This window comes from Bombus affinis, chromosome 15 (genome assembly GCF_024516045.1).
Source record: "Bombus affinis isolate iyBomAffi1 chromosome 15, iyBomAffi1.2, whole genome shotgun sequence".
Taxonomy (NCBI): Eukaryota; Metazoa; Arthropoda; class Insecta; order Hymenoptera; family Apidae; genus Bombus; species Bombus affinis.
The window spans coordinates 10,843,547-10,864,536 of record NC_066358.1 but is presented as its reverse complement, the minus strand read 5'-3'; the positions used below and the strand labels follow the sequence as shown (position 1 = coordinate 10,864,536).

General features: G+C 41.9%; 1 protein-coding gene and 1 long non-coding RNA gene across 4 annotated transcripts in view; both read right to left on the bottom strand.

Annotated features, from left to right (window-relative positions):
• The window catches only part of LOC126924879 (octopamine receptor beta-1R-like), a 48,922-nt gene extending 31,645 nt beyond the window's left edge, over positions 1–17,277 (bottom strand). For all 3 annotated transcript variants that reach the window (XM_050739824.1, XM_050739825.1, XM_050739827.1), the window contains exons 1-2: positions 17,147–17,277; positions 13,348–14,516 (exon numbers count right to left, since the gene is read on the bottom strand). In XM_050739824.1, the coding sequence (XP_050595781.1) occupies positions 13,348–14,102 (755 nt within the window). In that variant the 5' untranslated portion in view covers positions 14,103–14,516; positions 17,147–17,277. The remainder of the gene's footprint in view (positions 1–13,347; positions 14,517–17,146) is intronic.
• Positions 434–6,547, bottom strand: LOC126924885 (uncharacterized). The gene is made up of 2 exons (XR_007713745.1): positions 3,407–6,547; positions 434–3,343 (listed from the first exon to the last, which is right to left on the bottom strand). It is a non-coding gene; the product is annotated as an uncharacterized LOC126924885 (long non-coding RNA).
• Positions 17,278–20,990: the final 3,713 nt, after the last annotated feature.

Sequence of the window (20,990 nt, the reverse complement as noted above, 5' to 3'; positions counted from 1 at the left end):
GTAGCACGATGGTTTTACAAAGTGGTAACTTAGCTCAAAGTTTTTTTTTTTTTTTTTTTTTTTATAGTACAACTCCTTTCACACGAACTTGGGAGACGAGCGGTTTATTTATGCACAGAGTTTAATAGCCAAAGTTTGTCGGTATATTCCGTCGGGCGAACCAAGTATACTCGAGCAAAAAACGTTCCACAAATATGCGCAGACTGGCAAACGTATGCGTACACCTTTTATAGAGATATGCGATATTTAATATATAATGATCGAACAATACGTTCGTTAGGTAGAAAATATCCTAAAACTTCCTTAGAAATTACGTTACGAGACTCGCCGATTCTGAGACACGATCGCATACGTATGTATTTCGTACGTGGCATTTCCGATCTTTCGCACAGCTGGATATTAAAAATTCTACGTTTCAGGACGAGTCAATCAGCTTAATTTTTGTTATCTATCGTATTACGATCTAGAGCGAAGAAATTTAGATTCGACGAACAGCGTTAGTTGGTTTGTTAGTTGGGTTTCTTTAATAAAAAATAAGTAACAGTAATAGCGCAGCAACGCTTTGGCGATATTTCGCTGCGACCACATCTTAACGCATATACCGACGCTCTATAATTTAACGTTTCAACTTGCGAATATACGTGCTAGGGTTAGCTATACTATTTGAAATCTTATAAAATTATAAAGTTAGCCTGTACATCGATATCGTAAAACGATTCGTTTTGATAATCTTTTAATCCTAATGCGATTCTTACAACACTCGGTCGACCACACGAGCATTATCGCGAGTTTCGGCAATGGTCGATAAAATTTCACGGGAAATTAATCCCTTTGGAAGAGCGACCGCTCCTTCGATGTGCCGTGTGTGAACGCTGCAAAATCAATAACATCCGCGATGTGGGCTGATTTGCTGTCGCCACATGTGTACAGAATAATCCCAGAAAAAATGTTAAATACGATTACGATTCTATTTGAGTCGGTAGAATTTCAGTCGTTTCGTGCCAAAGATTATTTCAACGAAACGCAATTTCAAACCTTCAAATACCCAGACCTTTGTAACGTTTTTCCTCTTTTTACATTCGAGTTACGATCGATCGTTTAAGGTATCGATCAGACTGAACTAGTTTTAACCTATCTCTAGCCTTATATTTCTATTTCGTTGCTGCTAATGTTTGGTGCCGTACGTGTCGACGAAAAAATTATAGAACCTTCGTCTCAATGGCAAAACTTGACGAGTTACGAGTTGATACTCGTATTTATTAATAACGATTCCTCCAACTTACTATATCATATATCGTTTATACTTGTCTCGTGTTCCTCGCCAGATATCCAGACACGATAAGACTCGAACAACGATCTAGTTGTTTCAAGGAACACGAGTTTTGTTCGTTAACCGATCAAATTCTCCGATCGAGTCACGAGTCCGATGTTTTATGTTCGACGGCCGGAAACTTCGCGAGCAACGGCATGACCAGAGAACGAAACTTGTTAAAATCGGCCACGTCGTTACCATTCTGTTTTCCTTGGCGAGACTGCCGAGAGAAATCTGCGAGAAACTGGTTCGAGAAAACGCAGAGAGGGCAGAAAAAGCGATCTCCTCTTCCATTTAATTTCTCCGTTTCCCTAATTCGTTCGCTTTGTTTCGCTTTTATTTTCGCGTCCCTTCGAAACGATTTCTCTTCGTTTCTCTCCACGGAATGAAACTGTCTGTCCGAGAGAACACTGTCTGTTCGATCCGAAACGAGTCTAACCGCAACCTAACCGCAACCTAACCCCTATAAAAAGATCCGTAAGGTTTGAGGTTTCGTTTAATGGCGTGTCAGCCAACGATTCCGTTCTCCTTGCTTCCGTCGCAGCTTGTCCGCCGGACTATTATACATACACGGTCATTACGGAAGGCAAGATCCGATCTCGATTTCCGTAAGGCGATAGATTATTAGGCGTTGATTAATTGGAGATAAACGCGTTCGTCCTCGAAGGAATTAGTCTGCCGCGCAAATTTGATAGCTTCGGATAATTAGCAGCTACTTCGATCAATCGGATCGTGTCGACGTTTTGTCCGTCTCCTCCTATCGTTTTCTCGCGAGACTCGATCGTCGATTCGATTGTTTCATCGGCTTAGCTTACAGGAAACGAGCGACCTCGTTTCTCTCGCGCTACCACAACCAGGTCATAGACGAATCATTCCGATATTCCTTGCCCACCGCGACCATAAACCAAGCTCGAACTAAATTTTTCATTCGTCGTTACAAACGCTATGTATTTACGTTCGCTACACTTTTTCGCGATTGCTGTCTCGAATCGATCAAGCTGAACTGCCGAACGAATCACGTTATTAAAGGATATTAAAAAAGTCAGACAGTTGGAAAGGCACGAGGAAAGTAGGTCAGTGGCTGGGCGTGTTGAGAAAAAAGAAAAAAAAAAATGAATACCGAATAATACGTAATACTGGAATTTTGAAGTTTGAAATTTTACTTCTCTTTGTCAAACGTTGCTTCGTTGTAGTTACTTCGAACGTACGTGCCGTCTAACTTGAGGTATAACTTTGTAGTACCGAATGTTACTCGATATTTTTATATGAATAAAACTCCGCTCGCACTGTATAGTACTACATCGAACGACAGGTAGTGTGGAAATGTGCTCGATTCGATGTAAATAACGGAATGGAACTTGTACAATTCTTTCATAGAGGATGACCACCTACGCAAGTACGACGGGCAGTTATCGACCAAAACCCCAAGTTAACCCCAACCTACAGGACGATTTTCTCTATAAAAAAAAACCTTTTACACGCATTGTATGTAATTAATTATTTTATTATATTTTGATAGAATCGTTTCTTTCGACCAGGGTACTGTGCTCTCGCACCGTGTGTAGTTACACGGTTTTAAATCGGTATCTATGGGCCTTGATCAAAAGCTCCATTAGCTTTCGCTGGCCAGTTTTATCAGCAAGTTTGATGTCGTGTTCCCCCGCCGTGAACCGTGAACTTACTTCCTTTGCCGTCACGAACCTTTCCCTTCGATACAACGTTCTCTACGATTTCGTAGTTTAAACGATCCTTTTTTTTTTTTTTTTTTTTTTTTTTTTTTTTATTTATATTCCCGCTGTGTTTCGTCTTCGTATATTTGCTGACAAAATCGTACAATATATATGTATACATAGTTGTTGAATTTATCTCTGTATATGTTAGTTTCTATTCTATTTTATAAGGAAAGATATTTAAAGTGCCATTTAGCGGATATTTCACGGCCTGATAGAACTAAGATAGCAGCGGAAAGCTTTTTGCATCGACTCTCTTTTCTCACCTATCTTTTTATTTGCACTCTATCGTAAAACGTTTCTCTGCCAATTGCTCCGATATTACTACTACTACTACTACTACTACTACTACTACCATCACCACTGCTTCCAGTTACATTTACATCGATTCTCGTGAAAGTGTCCGGTTAATCAGCAAGAAAGCTGTAAAGGAGATTGGGACGGTAAAAGTGCTTGCTCGCGCGACGTGGACAACGTGTTTGCCAACGAGACGCTACGACGTAAGCAGGATCGGAGTTTCCCCTTTCGGGCAGGATTCGGCAGAACGTTTTTCCATTTTCATATAAATTTCTGCACGGATATACCGATAACCGAAATCTTTATCGGGAAAGTAGGGAAATACCAGAACTGTGAACTCTGTTGGATTTAATTTCGAGTTTCGACGCAGATCCAAGACTTATAACGCATCGCGATTTAAGTATTCCGTGTATGCGTAAATACGTCTGTGAAAGCGGAGAAGATAAATGTGATAGAAGATAATTTTTGAAGCAAGAGATTGAAGAAAACGAGGAGAAGGTAGGTGGAACAAGAGGCTGATATCCGATTGACAATCAGCAGGACGAAGAAAATAACGCGTAGATGATTCTAGACGAACGTTCAACTCGACTAATTAAATTTAACGATAAAACGATAAATGAACGTTCGTGATTCACGAAGGAGCGCTTAAATCGGTGACAGAACGAAAATTCAATTTCCTCGATGACCAACGTTATTTCCTTGATAATATGCTGGGAATAATGGTGAGAATACGTCGTCTCTGGCCGGCGTTTGTGATCTATTCCGTCCGTTCGAGCTATAAAAAGTAGGAAAGAGAAGGGAAATTTCATAAATTATCGCGATGCGAGTGGCAGCGGAGAAGGCCGTCGGTGAAAAGTTTCCCATCGATCTCAGGTGGAAGGGAAGAGAAAAGTAAGTAATCGGTTTGCGAGGAAAGTTCTCGCCGATATCTATTAAAAAGCGGAACGCAAGGTAGTCGTTCGTCCTATTTCGATTCGCTTGGAACGAGCAACGTTGAAAAAAAGTTGTCCACCGTCTAGACCCGCCACCTTCTGGTCTATCATACCTTCTTTCTTTTTTCTCATAATGTATCTTCGTTTTTTACATTCCGCACGATAACGTAACAACTTACAAAGCTCGTACGTATGCAGTCGGTCTACCTAATTTCGCGTATTCGAATTATCAAGAGACTGGAAACGTAACGTGCAAAATGTCTGTTCCTTTCTCGAAATTTCTCGAATTACTCGCGATATTTTTCACGCTTTTCTCGTTGATGTCGATTCTTTCAACGTGCTTTCGTTGAAACTTTTTCGACAATTTACTGGAACGAAACGCTCTGACGCGGCGCGTAGATATCTAGTGGCGAGGATAACACGCAATAATCACGACGTCTTATTTATTTAGTCGCGACGATTCAATTTCCCTTCGGATCGACGAAAATCCGCTGGTTCGCGCTGCAAAGTCAAACTTTGCCTGCCTTGCTACGCCAAAGGGAAATTTGTAGCGCGTCAGCTATACGAGGGAACAGATCTGGAAAATTGCTCTTTCCCTCGACAGCAAAGGGAAACGCGCCACGAGAATTCGAATTAGCGCCACGGCTCCCCGTTGTTTTCCCTCTGGTTTTACACGCATATCCAAGTTTTCAACGAACGATGAAAATCTCGTCTCGTCGTCGTATAATCTCGTTGCACCGTCTGCGAAGAAAGTGCTTTGTGCTACTTGGATCGGCAACTCCATTCGAGTGGCAGATGTTTAAAAGCGTGGAAAATCGTGGAAAATCAAGGAATATCGTAACTACAGAAGCATCTTTCTGCGACCACCGTGTCTTTCCTCTGCATATATCCTATATCTATAGATGGATATACGAAACGCTCGCATAGTCGCATAATTAAATCTCTTAATTTGTTCGTGACCACCGATTCCGTAACACCGATTTCATTTATCGTTTCGTTTCTCTCTTTAAACGTAAATTGTACAGATTATAGCCGTATACCTTGACTTTATATGGATCGATCGTCTGCTCTTGACGAAAATGGTTAAATAAACAATTTCGGAGAATAGTTTTATATATCGGCATATCGTAACAAATAAATAAATGAGTAACGTTATCGCGCTCCGACCTTTTAATTGGAACGTATCTCGTTAGAAATAAGCACACACACCCAGACACTTTTAACGCTTTTCAACGATGTTGTATCAAACTGTACTTTGTACAGGTGTCGACCGCTTCTCTCGATGCGATTTTTTCCTCGTGTCGGACGATTCGTCCGTCGATTCGTCCGCCGTAGGTACGATTCCAACTACAGCGACGGTACTCGCGATTCAACGAAATATTATACATGGCTGGCATTCGCGAGTATTCCGATTACTTTCGTTCCAGCCTTTTCTACCCAGGGATTTTCAAGGATTTACCCCCAGTCACGTTCTTGTCTCGTCGCTTTGGATCTCTTCATCGTGGTCTCGCGATTTTCATTACCGTCGTGTTTTCGCGAAAACGGAAAGGTTTACGCGTTCGCTGCCACCAGATGATCCACGTTACTAAATCTCGTAGAACGACGACATGGCTGAGAAAAAGTTCCTTCGCTTCCAAATCCTGCGTCTTGTTTCCATTTTAAAACAGGGTCGAATAAAATTCAACTTTGCGTTAAATTCGGTTCGTATTAAAATGAATTCGTTGCTAATCTTTACTTTATCGAATACTATATTCAAATAACGATTCGAAGGACGTTGTTTTTAACTTTAAACTGAATAATCGTGTTTCTACGGAATCGTCGAATTTAAACGTTCCACGTTTAATCGGTCGAGCAAATCGTCTACGTACGGACGAAATGATATTAATAAACATGGTGTAGTGGAAACGTGATTCGCTTAATAACGTTCCCAGTGGAGTAATTACTTTGCTGGCTAACGGTGTGCTGTTTGAAGTGACAGCGTTACAGCGAGTCGAATGTAATAACCGTGTGATACCGAATCTATGGGTGCATACGCAAAATAGGCCGATTAATCCGTTAATAAATGCGACTAGATTACACCGTTGCACGCAGGATGCGATTGAAAAGTGCAATTTTACACCAAGTGCAAATTGTTCGATCTTTCCCGCGAACGTGAATTAAAAAAAAAAAAAAGAAACGCGGGAAGCAGAAGAATCGGGAGGAGAAGGAAGGAATCATTCTTCGAAGAGAGTTTGAGGAGAAGCGTAACCGAACTAGTGTGTCGCGAGTATCGCGCGAGACGTAGGCTCTCTCGCTAAAGCTATAAATCCAAGATTTTCGTTAAGCCCGAAGGAGACGCGTCGAGGCTACTCGAAAGCATTCCGAAATACGAAACACCGGGGAGCAAATGTGTCCGTAAATTATGGATAGGATCTTGGATAGGAGCTCGAGAAACGAAAGAAAGCGTCAGAAGCGGCTTGCCCCTCGACTTCAGTCGCGATAAGTGCTTTTCCATTGTATCGCATCGATCGCCCATCTCACACGGACGTGAGATTTTTCTTATTTTTGCTTCGCGAACGTTCCACGACTCGTTACAATTGCTTGTCCCGTTTTATATTTATCCCCCTAATTTAGATCTCTGGTTTTCGCAAAGTGTCAGCAACGCATGATTTTTCTTTAACGAGTATGTTGGAAATATAGAATGACACTTTTCATCGAAATCGTCTCGTTTGAGAATAGTTGAGAGAATAGTTTCTACCGATTCCACCTAACGAGCGCAATTTTCTTTTCTTTCTCTCTCTCTCTCTCTCTCTCTCTCTCTCTTTATCTTTTTTAATCGAATTTATCGAATGTCTTCGTTTTGTTAGGAAAAAATCGGCGCATCAGCCTATCCTTGATTTAGATTTGAAGGGGAAAACACGCGGAATCAACTCACGCGGAGCGTAAAGATCTCATTAATAATAGCCCAACGACGACGTGAAAAAAGAACTTGCGGAAAACGTTTCGCTTCGTCGCAATTCTCCCTTCGTTCCTGCTTTTGTCAACGATAAAAGTTTCATGGAAGGGAGTAGGACGTAGCCAACGACGGCCTGCTGTTTTCCACAAACGTGCCGCATCCCCGTTTACGAAGTGCAGGCGAACGGATCGACCGACACCGCCAACACACGGATAAACATGTGCACAGAAACACTTCCGATCGCTTTGAGTACGTAAACGACTCCATCCAGACTCGCTTAACTTCGAAACTCGAAAGCGAATCTTGCGAGAGTTTCGACTAATAACGATACGCGATGGTTTATTCTTCTACCTGCCGAATTACCAGAACCTTGAAATCGTTTGGAAATTGAGACTCGAACCAGCCATCGCTGATCGAGAGTCGCTAATCGACAGAGAGAGAAAGAGAGAAAGAGAGAACAAACGGGAAATAATAGATTCAAGAGCAACCGTTTCCACCGGCGTTTATTATTCAACGACGACACGGCTCGATAAATTTTGCGCTGACCCAAAAAGGCCACGGGACAACGCGCTCGAACCTCGAACGGAATTTAAAGAGCGCTCCTCTTCGAGTCAAGCCACTTAGCCGTAGACTTTAGCATCGATACCGTGCCGATCTTCCTTCTCTCTCTCTCTCTCTCTCTCTCTCTCTCTCTCTCTCTATATATATATATATATATATATATATATATATATATATATATATATATATATATATACACACACACACATACACATATATGTATATATAGATAAGGTCACGAAGAGGCTTGCAGCCGAGAGAGAATACCGTCGAGAGGCTTCGTGAAATTTCGGACGGCGTTTCAACGAAACTCGTGGATCTTGGAAAATCTGAGATGTAGATCACTTTTATTAGGGTAGAAGGATAAGAGGAATGGCTTTTCTAAGGGACGAGTTTCTAAAGAGATTATGATTTAGGAGTGGATGAGCGGTTTTGGGTATTACAGGGCAAGCAAGGAGATCGTGGTGTTCGTAGAGGGTGGAAAAGATAAAGTTTCAAATTTTCAGTGAAAACGTTTCATGTACATCGGCTACGAAAAGAGTATTTTTACATCGCTGCATTTATTATCGCGCATATTATACTTACGATGTTGGATACATCGTTTGATTCGAAGCGTTTCCAAGTTGTAGATGATTCGGGGTATTTCTGTTGACGATTCAAAGATGGTTCGTCGCTGAGGAAGCGAGACCATACAAACCAGAGAGGTAGATGCTTTATTTGGGAATTTTTAGAAATTGAGAGCAAAGATCGGGTGCCGTTTGAGCGGGGATGGACATTTTTCAAAGTTGCAGGATGCGTAGCACGTTGTTTCGGTGGATTGTGAACATTTTTAGAAACTAGGGCGCCACGGTATTTGTAGCAGATTGAGAATTCTTAGGAATTGGAAATACAGATGGACGTGATATTTTTACAGGTTGTCGTAAACTCGAAGAAAATCGAAATACGATGTCGTTGCTATAAAAGATTAATGATTTTTTGGACGCAGAAAGATCTACATTTCGTAACTTTGTTTATAGCTTTTTATTAGTGCAATCTCTGTACAATCTCGACTGGTCTTTCGATAGAATTTAACCATTTATTATGTACGCGTTGAACAGCAATTCACGGTATCCATGTTATTTAAATATTCGCGAGAGTACGTTTCATTGAAACAAACTTCTTCAAATTGTAGAGCTACTAGCCGTGTCACCGCGCAATTTTTTTTTCTTTTTTTTTTTTTTATCTAAAACTTGTTTAAATATTTCTGCCAACACCGCTGTTAAAATAACGAATATGTTGTAGAAACTTATAACTCGGCCGTGGTTAGCAAAGTTGTTAAAAATAACGATTCGATTTATCGTCCAACTATACAATTTTCCATTCGCTTCGTACAGAATGGGGGAATTTACAGAGTATGAACGCGATGTTAATTGATCGAATTAATTCGTTAAATCGTTTTTATATCTAATAATATTCGCAATAAACTTCTTAATTTGTTAAACTTGGCAATATTCGTAATAATTTCTAATAATTGTCTGAAACATCTAATAATATTAGTAATAATCGTTAATTCCTTAAAATAAAGTAAAGTAAGTAGGAGAACGTCGAAACAAAATTACATATATCCAACGATGCTTGTAATAATCGTTTAGAAAATATCCAAGATAGAAGATCTCAGAAAGGGAAGAAGAAACGGATTGCTTCTCTCGACAAAGTTCAGCGCCTCCTCCGCTGGCGAATCGTTGCTTTCCAGACTAGCCAGACGAACGACCCCCCACTCATAGATCGAATCGAGTTCCATGCGAAATAAATTCGATACACATGCTCGAGCTCGTCATTACGACGCACGACTTTCGTCGTCGCATGGAGAATGCCCATGAATCGATGACGCGTGACCCTTTAAAAATTTCATCGCCGGCAATTTCGTAGCCACGACGTTAAACAGCACTTTGGCTCGACTCCCCGGCATCGAAGCTCGAGAACCGCTGAGACGCTGAATTTTCGAGAGCGTTTCGAAAATCGAAAACCTGCGAAGAATACGTTCAATAGTTATTATTATTATTATCTATATGCGCGTTCAAGCATTTACCTCGACTTCTATTTGTATTTGTTTCTGTATGTTCTTGCTACTATTCAAATGGCGAATTTTTTACCTATTCATAGGAAATTGATTTCCAGAAGCTTCTAGCGAGCTTTTGCTATTTGAATTCTATTCTGAAAAATATAATCGGGGAGATGGATTTGTAATAGGAAGCTGAAAGTAGAAGCTCGATTTTTGGAACACCGATTGACGAAAAGTAGAACGATCTGCAATTCGAAATCGATAAAACGAGTCATAAACTATTAAAATGTCTCGGATGTTTTCTCGTTGAATCGTTGGTTGTCGATGAAACGATAGTTGATCGCACAGATATCGTTAAATATACGTATATAGTAGGTTGGAAAAGAGCCGATGGCAGCACACGGCACGGCAGTTTTATATCAATTTTTGTACACTATGTGAAAGAAACACGATTACCACGATCGTAGAATCGTAGAACAGAAAGCGTAATGCAGTTACATTAACTGCATTCTGACTGTGAACAAGCTTGGAAATATAGAAAAAATTCGCACTCTTCGTTGCGCTCTATTTTTCCTATGCGATATTTCTCTACGATGTCGGATTATCCGAGTGGTTGTCGAAAAACAAAAACTTTATTCTAAAGCCGATATAACTTAACCGTCAAAATACGAGTACAATTCTAAAATCGTCTTTTTATCCCTCGATCGATATACGTATATTCAATCGTTAACAACGTAACGTATGCACACCACGAACCTATATTCGTGGTACAAACGAAGCGAGGATGATTCTGTGATTCGAGATGAGACGAAAATCAAGGATACTTTATTTTCGAGATAAGCGAGTCTGAAAATTGAAAACTGAAAACGATATACGTATGTTTGAGTAAGTCTCGATTAGATTGGGGTGGACGGATGACAGGAGCCTGACTTTCGAGAAAGTTGAGTTTAAAAATTAGTCGAAGATCAGAGTATCGGATCCTGTTTCGTATCGTCGCGTGTAGAAGCTCGACGAAGAATGTTTTCATCCGATCGATAATCGAACAAATACAGGTATGCTCGATTTTCTCGTTTCGTCGAAGAAAAGTTGACGAGTTCGAAGAACGTGTTTAACATTGCCATAGAACGTAAGAAGCGGACCAAAAGGCATCTGCCTTCGGCTGCTAGAATTCCAGGATCGATTCATAAACCCTCGTCCCTGCTCGTCCATGACGTCCTAACCTTTCCATTTGCAAGCTCCGACTCCTCCGTCTCGTCTTTGACGCGATGGTAGTGGTGGTTTCGTTGCTAGAACGATTACGCTGAACAACGCTGAACGACGTAAATCTCTGAAAGAATGCTTGATAGAAACGTGAAAGCGTAAAGATATCCCCGACTATACGATAATTATTCGCCATGAGAAACGAAGGATCGTATCTCGTATTTTTGTCCTAATGATAAATTATTTCCTTTAGAATCTGTATTTTATTCGTTAAATTTTTCACAATGTCGGCATTTACAGCCTCGTTAGCGTTAATTTACCTCGTAAACCACCGTAAGCTCGTAAGGTCGTACGTAAGCTTTTCGAAGCACGTCGAATTCGTTGAATCAACTTTTGCCCGCCATTTGTCTGCGATAAAGGAAACGCGGTGCTGGCAACATGTGCGTTCGTTTAAGCAACAAAATTTAAGAGATACTTTTCCTCTCTTTATTTCTCTTTCTTTTTCCTCTTCCTTTCTGGTAAGTTACTCTACTTGGACGAAGCAACGGTGCCGACCGAACACAGAGAACGTTCGTTATTTGCTTGTTTCGTATCTCGATGGGTGAAATCGTTCTGCGTCGCGAGTAGGCAGAGGAACAGCGATCCTGATTCGAAATAATTTTTACTCTGTCTTTTATACGTGGATCGCTTAATTTTATTTTTCCAAGCAAACGTTATACTCCTATTTCTCTTTTAATTCAAGTTTCATCTCGTATTAGAGGCAACGTATCGTATTTATAAATTCCTTTTTCCCTATGTACTCTATATATGTGTTGTACATAAATAACTATAAAATATATTTTCTTTAAAAGAGAGAGAGAGAGAGATTGCTTTGAAATTTTGCCGATATAACAAGGATCGTTCGAACGCGTTCGTTAACCACTAGCTGCGTAGACTTTCGTGTGTCGGTGTACATAGCAGCGCGTACACATATCGGAGAAGCGACGCGACGTTAATTCCGAATCAAGCAACTCTTGCAAGATGCATAAATGTTCTCGGCTGGAGATAACTGGTACATTCGCGTCGACGTATCCAATTTCCGACGACTGCCGATCGACGGGAAAAAGAGAGAAGCCACCGCGTTCCGATATTTCCGATGCCACCGACGCGGAAAGTGTCGTCGAGCGTCAGGAAACGATCGTCTCGGCCGAACAGTTTTGCGGAGAAACAACCTGCTTCGCCCATTACCGAGAAAAATCAAATCGGAAAATTTGATCGCTGCAGCTACTGATACCATATCTGTAAGCAGCGCGGAAGCAATTGTTCGTAGAATGCAAAATATTTCTCGTTTCATAAATTTGATGTACCTTGCCAAGAGATATTTGAATCAGTTGCTACGACGAGAATACGATGAAACGACGAAAGAACCGATCAAATACGCGTTTCAGCGGTAGAACAAGTCCTTTGTTAGTCGACTTTGTTAGCGCGACTATCCTCGAAATTGACATATTGTGCACGGTCGAAGCCGGCTTGCAAGCAGGATGAGCCGTTTCAATCTAGAAATGGATTTATCTCGTAATGTAATGGCGACCGAAGAGAACTGAAAATACGTGAGATTCGAAAGAGATCGAGAGCACGTTGGAATATCGATTAGAAAGTGGAGAACGACGAGTGGAGAAGTCGACGGTGTTGCGCATCGTATACCTGCGATGAAAAATTTCATCCAATTATGAGTTTCACGAATTTTATGAAAGTGGAACACGCGTAAAGCTTAAAGTTTACTTTGAAAACTAAAGATTATTAGTTATTATTACAACTAAAGTATTCGTCTAGTTTTTCGTTAAATTCGAAAAATTCACAACGTAGTTGCTAGGCAGAGGCCGAACAAATTTCAAATTCAAAGATATTAAACGGTGAGGTAAAGTTGTAAATAACGGCGAAGCGTATAACGAGATGAGATGAAAGACGAGAGGAAAGAAGGATGAAAGTTGGAAAATTACGATCGAGTTGTTCCATCGAATGATTCGATTTAGCGGAAATTCGTCGAATATCTTTTCCACGATCGAAATCTTCGCGGTCTATACGTGCGTAGTTGAGAGCGGCGTTTGCTTGGCCAATTATCGCACATCGTTGTCTGGCAAAGTCGAAAGAAGATGCCATAACCGGCGGAATATTTCGAATAGAAAGAGAGAATTAAATGACGAGAAGAATTAAAAAAGACTCGCGATACGAATTTCGTTTCAACGTTATCTTCCTCGAACGATACTCTATGGGTAATGTTACTCGTAGCCACTGTAAACTATAATTTTGCGCGGCTGTTTGCCTTAGCGCGTTAAACGAACGAGAAAGAAAATACTTACCGATAGAGCATTCGCTCTTGACGATCAGCCTCCCGGTAAATCTTGTAATACATGGCGATCATTACGATTCCAGGCAGCCAGAAACTGACACTCGAGCTGATCACGGCATAGAGTTTGTTCACTTGGAACACGCACACCTCCGGAAAATTCCTTCTGAACTCGAGATGCTTCTCGGTGGTGTACCAGCCGGCGAAGATGGGCAGGAAGCTCATCACCGTCGGCGAACACCAAACCACGCTCAGCATGGTGCTCAGTCGAAGATTCGTCATGATCAATGGATAATCCAACGGTTGCACGATCGCGTAATATCGATCCACGCTGATGCAGCACAGATGAAGAATGGAAACGGTGCTGAAGAACACGTCCAGCGAGTTCCACACGTCGCACATGAAATAGCCGAACAGCCATCTTCCGGACAGCTCGACCGACGCGTTGAACGTCATGGCGAAAATGGCCACCAACATGTCGGCCAAAGCCAACGAGACCACGAAGTAATTGGTAATTACGCGAAGCTTCCTGTGCCTCATTACGGACACGATCACCAATAGATTGCCGAACAGAGCGCACAAAATGATGAAACCCATTACCATGGCTTTCGCCGTTAGAAGAATCACGTGTTCCAATTCGTGGCCATTTTGCTGTTGGTAGGGATTCGTAGAACGATTCGATGGACCAGTATCGACCAACACGTTCGACAGACTCGACAGATCGGTGCTGTTGTTCGAATCGTCTTCCATCGTCTCGTTTAGTTCCATCTTTCTCGCAGCAGCTGTTCCCTTTTGCTGCGTTTTTCGCCACTTTTTCGCTTCGTCCCGTTACGATTCCGCCGGGCCATCGAAGGAGCACGGAAATCCACTTTGCTTTAGCTGGCTAACGAATGATATCGAATGCAAGTTGCTTTGAACGTTTCACCGTTCGCAGTCAGCCATTTTCCTGAGATAACGCGAATCGTAAGGACGACAGAGTCGGATTCATCGGTGAATGCTGTTGTTTCGAGCAACGGTCGTCTTATACGCGCTCGGGACTGAACCGAGAGACTCTCGAGGCGATTCGTTGGACAAGTTGCAGGCGGCGCGTTGCACGGTTGCATTTCCATTCTGCGACTCACGCTGCTCGAGCAAGGACGAGACGAGGCACAGCTCCGCGCGATTTTTCCACATCTTCGGAGTCTGAAATTGAAAAAGAGAATTGAACGAAACTTTGTTCCGTCGTTGATACGAATCGAACGTGGCGCATTAAAAGTACAAACTACTTATTTTTATTCGTATTTTTATTCAGTCTATAATGTGCGAGAAGTGTTCAAAGTCTTTGATTTATATCTTTCATCCTATGTATGCTATATTTTTGCGCGCAAGAGTAGGTAGGATTTTTGCACGATTCGTAATAATATTAAGTTGAGCCTTTCGCCCAACGGGCGAATAAATATCATCCGTTTTTATAGCTGTAATCGAAAATAGTTATAATTTGTCAACCATAGTAATAATAATAGATGGATGAAACATAATGGGTAAATTCGCGATCGCGCAATGTGAAAAATAACGAAAAATTATCTCGTACTGGTAAAACGTGCGTATCCGCTGGTTTTACAAAATTCGTACGTGCTTTCTGGTCGTAGAGAAAATTAAATTTCGAACGAAACGGGATTACGAGGGAATTGGCTGGAACAATACCTTGACGAAATACAAATGACGAACGCTGATCGCAAGATGACCACCGATATATGCAGCGTAAAGCAAATATCGTTGGTCGCGATTCGTTGAACGTTTCCTCCAAAATTAAATTATAAAAATTGTTAATTTATTACAGACTGGTAATTTAATTATTTACTCGAATTATTTTCTATTATTAATGGTATTAATGGTATACATATGTAGACACTATCCGATCTTTCCAGTCGTTTTATTCTTCCGTTGCTGTTTGTTTCTTTGGATCGAAGTAATTGAAAAGATAATTTACTACTTTAATTTAGCGACACGGTTGATTCGCGTCATAAAATACCCTTTTCCCTCCATGCGAATTAAATCCCATTAGGATTTAATTATCGTCAACTATATTTTCCTCAACGTCGGGTTCCACCTTCTCATCGGTAATTGATCGATCGTTCGCTCGGTCGATTAAACTCGTTCATTTTTCACCTTCCCTCTCGATAGCTTATTTCAAATAAAACTACATTAAATCTATCCAACGATATTTCAAAATCACGCGAATCTGCCGTACAATTTCAACGTCGCTTTTGGCCGGCGATCGACATCGCTTCGCAGTTTCTGGAAACAAAGCACAACCTGAGAACCGCACCGTCCCACTAATCTGGCCATATAATCGCAGCGGGAAATTTATTCGTAAATTGCATTTCGGCTTTCGATGTTATTAACGAAAGCAATTACAGGCAAAGAATTATTAAATCGTCGTTACGGTTAACGGTACAGATTAACTTGGATTAACTCGATCGACCAACTCGCGGTCTAACTCGTTAAGCGCAACGGTGTAAGTAGCGTTAGTAACGGCACAGTGTAAACAACCTGGAACTATTATAGATCTACTCTGGTCCTCTGCACTTGGCCGAGGGCGCAAAGCTGCGACCCCCTTTTACGTAGAATCACGATTTATCCACGATTTATCCACGATTATGCACGATTATGCACGATTATGCACGATTATGCACGATTATGCACGATTATGCACATCTCTACATATGTATACACGTTAAACGTGTAGTAACCGATAAATTCATTTATTCGTATCGTTTGTTTGAGAAAATTAAGATACTTTTATATAATTTCCTAACTTTACCGCTGTAAAATTTCTACGCGTTTTTCAACGTACTTTTTAACAAGCACAACGGTTTATACTCCGACGCGATACTTTATTCCATCGTGCAAGTATCGAGCATTGGATTTACCTTTTAAATGCACGATACATTCGTTCGGATAATCCTGTATTTACCGAAAGTATAACAACGTCATCGAGGTAATTCGTGTAACGATGATAAAACAACAGCTACGTCCAAGTGACTGGTAATCATCTTTCGAACATTTGGTAAAATGTTGACAATTGACAAAATGTTCGTGTTGGAAAAATGCAGTCTCGGATCAGCTCGGTTTTATCAAATTTTACTTCGTTACTGCATACTATGAGGAACGCCGGACGTATGCTGCGCTTGTACTACTGGCGTTCGAACGAGCAAGAAACATTGGTAAATCGAGCAGACTGAGACTAAGACGTCGAAACGTTCGTTTCCTAACGCTTCTGTGACACCTCTTCTTCCCTTTGTTCGTCTTGTTCGCATCGCCAAGAATATAGAAATTTCGAATCGTGCTTTTCCAACAATCTCGCTTGGCTGCAATTTTCCGTCTCATCTCGGCTCTGCTCGATTACTTTCGCTACGTACACCTTTTTACGAAGAGAAATGGAATTTCTATCGAAAATAGAGAAACGAGTACCGGAGATGCGCGCGTGTGTGTATACTATAGATTTTCGCAAATTGAAATTTTCCTTAAACGTGTAAACGTACGCGATGTACTTGCATCGTTGACCTGCATACGCGACTATGGCGATTGTAAAGAACGAAACGATCGAATCGTTGATTTATGCGTATAATATTAGAACGAAGATAGCGTGGTTAAAAATAAGTGAAAGATACTTTGGTATCGGATAGAGATAGGATAGAAAGAAGTAATTGCAGATGATGTACCAGCAGTAAGCGATGAAAATATTCGATTCGATCGATGCTCGAGGGAATGCGATATTCGAGGCGAATCGGATAACGGATAGGACCTATGTAGAAAGGAAAACGGTTTACCTCGAGGTTCCACAGGTGCTGTGATTCCCGACGTGTATCGCGCGTCATCGTATCCGACGGCAAGCTCTCGTTTCGATTCGCTCTTGCAACGTCCTTCTGTTCCCGGTCAACGTTTCGTTAACGGATTCTTCGAACTCGTTTCTGTCTCACTTTTAATCAACTTGGCGGCAGTTTCTACATCGACACTTTGTTCCGTCGCACTTTCTAACACGATCGATCTTAACGTAAGAGAGCCATTCCACGGCAACTTTGGCGATGTTTCTTGGACGAGTCTCTTTGATCTTAAATTCCAATCTAGAATCCGATCGATTGCTCCGACCTTTTTCTCTTCGGTTTTCCCTTCCTTCAAACAGACCTGTAAACTTTATTCTACTCTTTAATCAGGAACGAGATTACGAATCGTTTATTATCGTTTTCTTTTTACGTTATTTGTCCAACTCAGGTCGGACCAAGACAATTTATAATACGACTCGCTGACATAACGTATCGGGGGGGGCTTGTGTGTTCGGGATTCAGCGAATCGCACAACAACCGCGGCTAAACTCAAGCCACGTGTTTCGAATCTGCTCGGCTCCCTTGTCACAGCTCGTTTCAACGAGTCATCGTGACTATCCGCCGCAGGTCCGACCAAAAATCGACCGGTCTACCGCCGAACGAGAACGTTTCATCGAACAGAATTCTCTATCGGTATGGCAGTCGAAAATTAGATCGGTCGGTTGAACCTGCCGATCGATAATAATAATAAAACAACTGTTTAGTCCTTTCGATCCGTTTGATTCGAAGAAGGAGAAGATTGTCAGGACACGTGACGCTAACGATCGGTCGCGGTGCTCGTTGGGACGATCGATTCGACAAACACGAGGTTGGAGAAGGTGGCGGTTCGACGACGAGAAAATAGTTGGCGATACGAGGCCGTGGATTTTGTTGACGAGATGGATCGGCGATGACGGAACGCGACGAGGCCGTGTGTCCGTTCGAACGGCTTGCGAGGCCGTGATGAACTGTGGACGAACAGGTTTCCCGCTTTCCGCTAGTCTCCGCTGAGCTGGCGGCAGCACCGAGGGCGTCTGCACCTTGGCATCCCCTGCGCGGACGCCACCCCCTAGCCACACGGAACGCGACACGCTCGCGCCGGGTTTTCGGCTGGCACGATCGCTACGAAACGGCTTCTGGGACACGAACCGACCGACTTTACCATTCTACCCTGCGCGCTTCCCTGTCCTTCCAACAGCCACGTCCGATAATTCCCCGGGAATGTTTGTAGAAGAAGGGGGACGACCAAGTTGGAAATTAGTCGAGTTCCAGTTCTGCGAGCCTGATTTGTGATTATTGCGCGAATGTGGTTTTATACGATCTGGACATACACCGATCCTAAAAGAGCACTTTCTCTGGTATAATTTCTCTGATGCATACGGCGGTACTTTATTTCCCAGAAGATACGACTTTATTCTCTTTACGAACGTTTCCAATCGCCAAGAATAAAGAGCAACTCTGATTCACAAAAATCTATGAATTTGCGCTATGAATACTCTCGCGCTATGCTTCGATTAATTTGCAAGAAGCTGAAAGAAACTCGATATCCAGCGATTCTACCTCTATAAGAACGAAAAGGATGCTATTCGCTTTCGTAAAGAACGACTTATTTTACTCAGACTTATTAGCTATCGGTCTGTTACGGTCAGCCTTTTATGGCCGATGTTTTCTCGCCCGATCGCTCGTTATTGGTTTTGAACGCGTGCTGCGCGATTTAATCGGTAAGAAGCGATCGTTTCTACGACAACGTCTATCGTTACGAGATCCGCCGCTTTATAACTCGATTAGACATTTCGCGATATAATAGGAGATTACAGTACGATCGTAACACACCGGCGGCAACTTGTTTGAAAAAACTGAAACGCAGCCAGCAGACGAGATATCAAAGATGTTTTATTTTCCTAATAAAGGAGAAACGACTTCGATCACCGATCAAATGTCTATTCGGTAACAACGAATAAGCAGGAATAAGCCGGAATAAGCAGGAATAAGCCGGAATAAGCCGGAATAAGCAGGAATAAGCAGGAATAAGCAGGAATAATCAGGAATATGCAGAAATACGCAGGAATATGCAGGAGAGAGGAAATGGACGACGAGTTGCAAAATTATTACACGGTTCGTAATTCCTAATTCATCGACCGCCGTCGCAATTTCTCCTGGCAGGCTAGATCGAATGGAGGCTCGTTAAACTCCGACAAAAGCTCGATGCAAAATGGATGTATGCGGGCGTATCACGAGTCATTTATCAATTCGAATTACTCGCAGAGTTTCGAGCGAATCTGGTGAATTTGTCGCAACTTGGACGTCGATTTCCTTCCACATATAGGCATATCGATGGAACAAAAGGAACAACGACTGTGAAAAGTGACTGCAACGTTGTTTCCCTTTGAAATATTTCGACGAAACTTTGCCAGATACGCGCGACAAGTTTTCCGAACTCGATCACCCAGTGGCTTTCTTATTTCCTCTTTCGTTTCCTTTTCATTTCATTCCCCTCTTATCTTAAAGCGCGTAGAATCTGTCAACCTTCGCTCCGACACACCCACCCGATTCGTCGATTAACATCTTCTAAACGATCGCCGAATAATCGACGAGCAAATAACTTCCCGCGTTATTAGCCACTATTAGCGTATAATAATAAATAGCGTATAATGCTAAAAGGGGGGGGGGGGGTAGCGTATTGAAAAACTGTAACTGTAACGATAGCAAAGTATCGCGTGATCCACATCGAAATCGAACAAATTATTATTATTAATCGTCGTTTATAAAGAATTTGCGTATCTCTATGATTGGTCGATTGTAGGGAGGACGTATCGACGCGACCTCGTTTATTTTCCAAAATAACCGTGTGCCGCTATTCGATAAATATCGACCAACAACGGGCCATCTTTTAAAAAGTGTTTTAAAAAGTAAAAGTGGGCCGAGGGCAAGGGCTTAATTATCGCGCTAATTGAACAATCTCGAGCACCGGTTGATCGAGAGCTTTTAAAAAGAATCATCCTGCGCTCGCCGATCGAAAAAGAAGAGAGAACGCGAGAGAACGTGAAACGACGCGATGGCTTGGAGGATCGAGTGGGAAAAGCACTCGGGAATTAGGTCGCCGCGCCGGTGTGAACGATGGGCCATCATTAAAACGACAGTAATTACGAAGGTCTGAGGATCGCTGGGAAACAGCGTTCGAGGAGTGGACCAACGATCGACGAGCATGCAAAGATCGACCGATTCTCAAAGCTTACGTAACGTTGCGGCTTTGATCAAACCGAAGCGACGTTTCGCGCTCAACGGAAGAATCGTCGTTCCGGTTGTTTCGCTGGCCGCTATCGACGATGAGAGCAGATATCGAACGTCCGTTACTAGCAATAAGTAGTGGAATTTGATGCTACATAGGCAAACTAGGTCGTCGACGACGCTTTTGCCAACTTTTATTTTAACGAAACTTGAATTAATATATCTATACCGATAGATAGATAGATAGATAGATGAGAGAGAGAAAATAAAAAATATTTTCGTAGGAAAGTAAAATCGTAAAATCGATGGATCGATAGAATGACAGATTCCTCTTCTTTAAGCTTCATCATAATCCAGTTTATTAAGTGCTCCTGTATTCGCGCAATACCATTATATAAACTCTATTTACATGCATACTTGTACGGAAATATGACACAAAGGAATCCGCGACGTGCTTATTCCATAGAAATTCAAATTGAAAATCTCGTCGAGTGACCACATTTTTCTTCTTTTTTCCTATTGAAGCGACGAGGCGCTTGTCATTTGTCGTAATTTGGTAATTAACCGCTCGATAAGGATAATT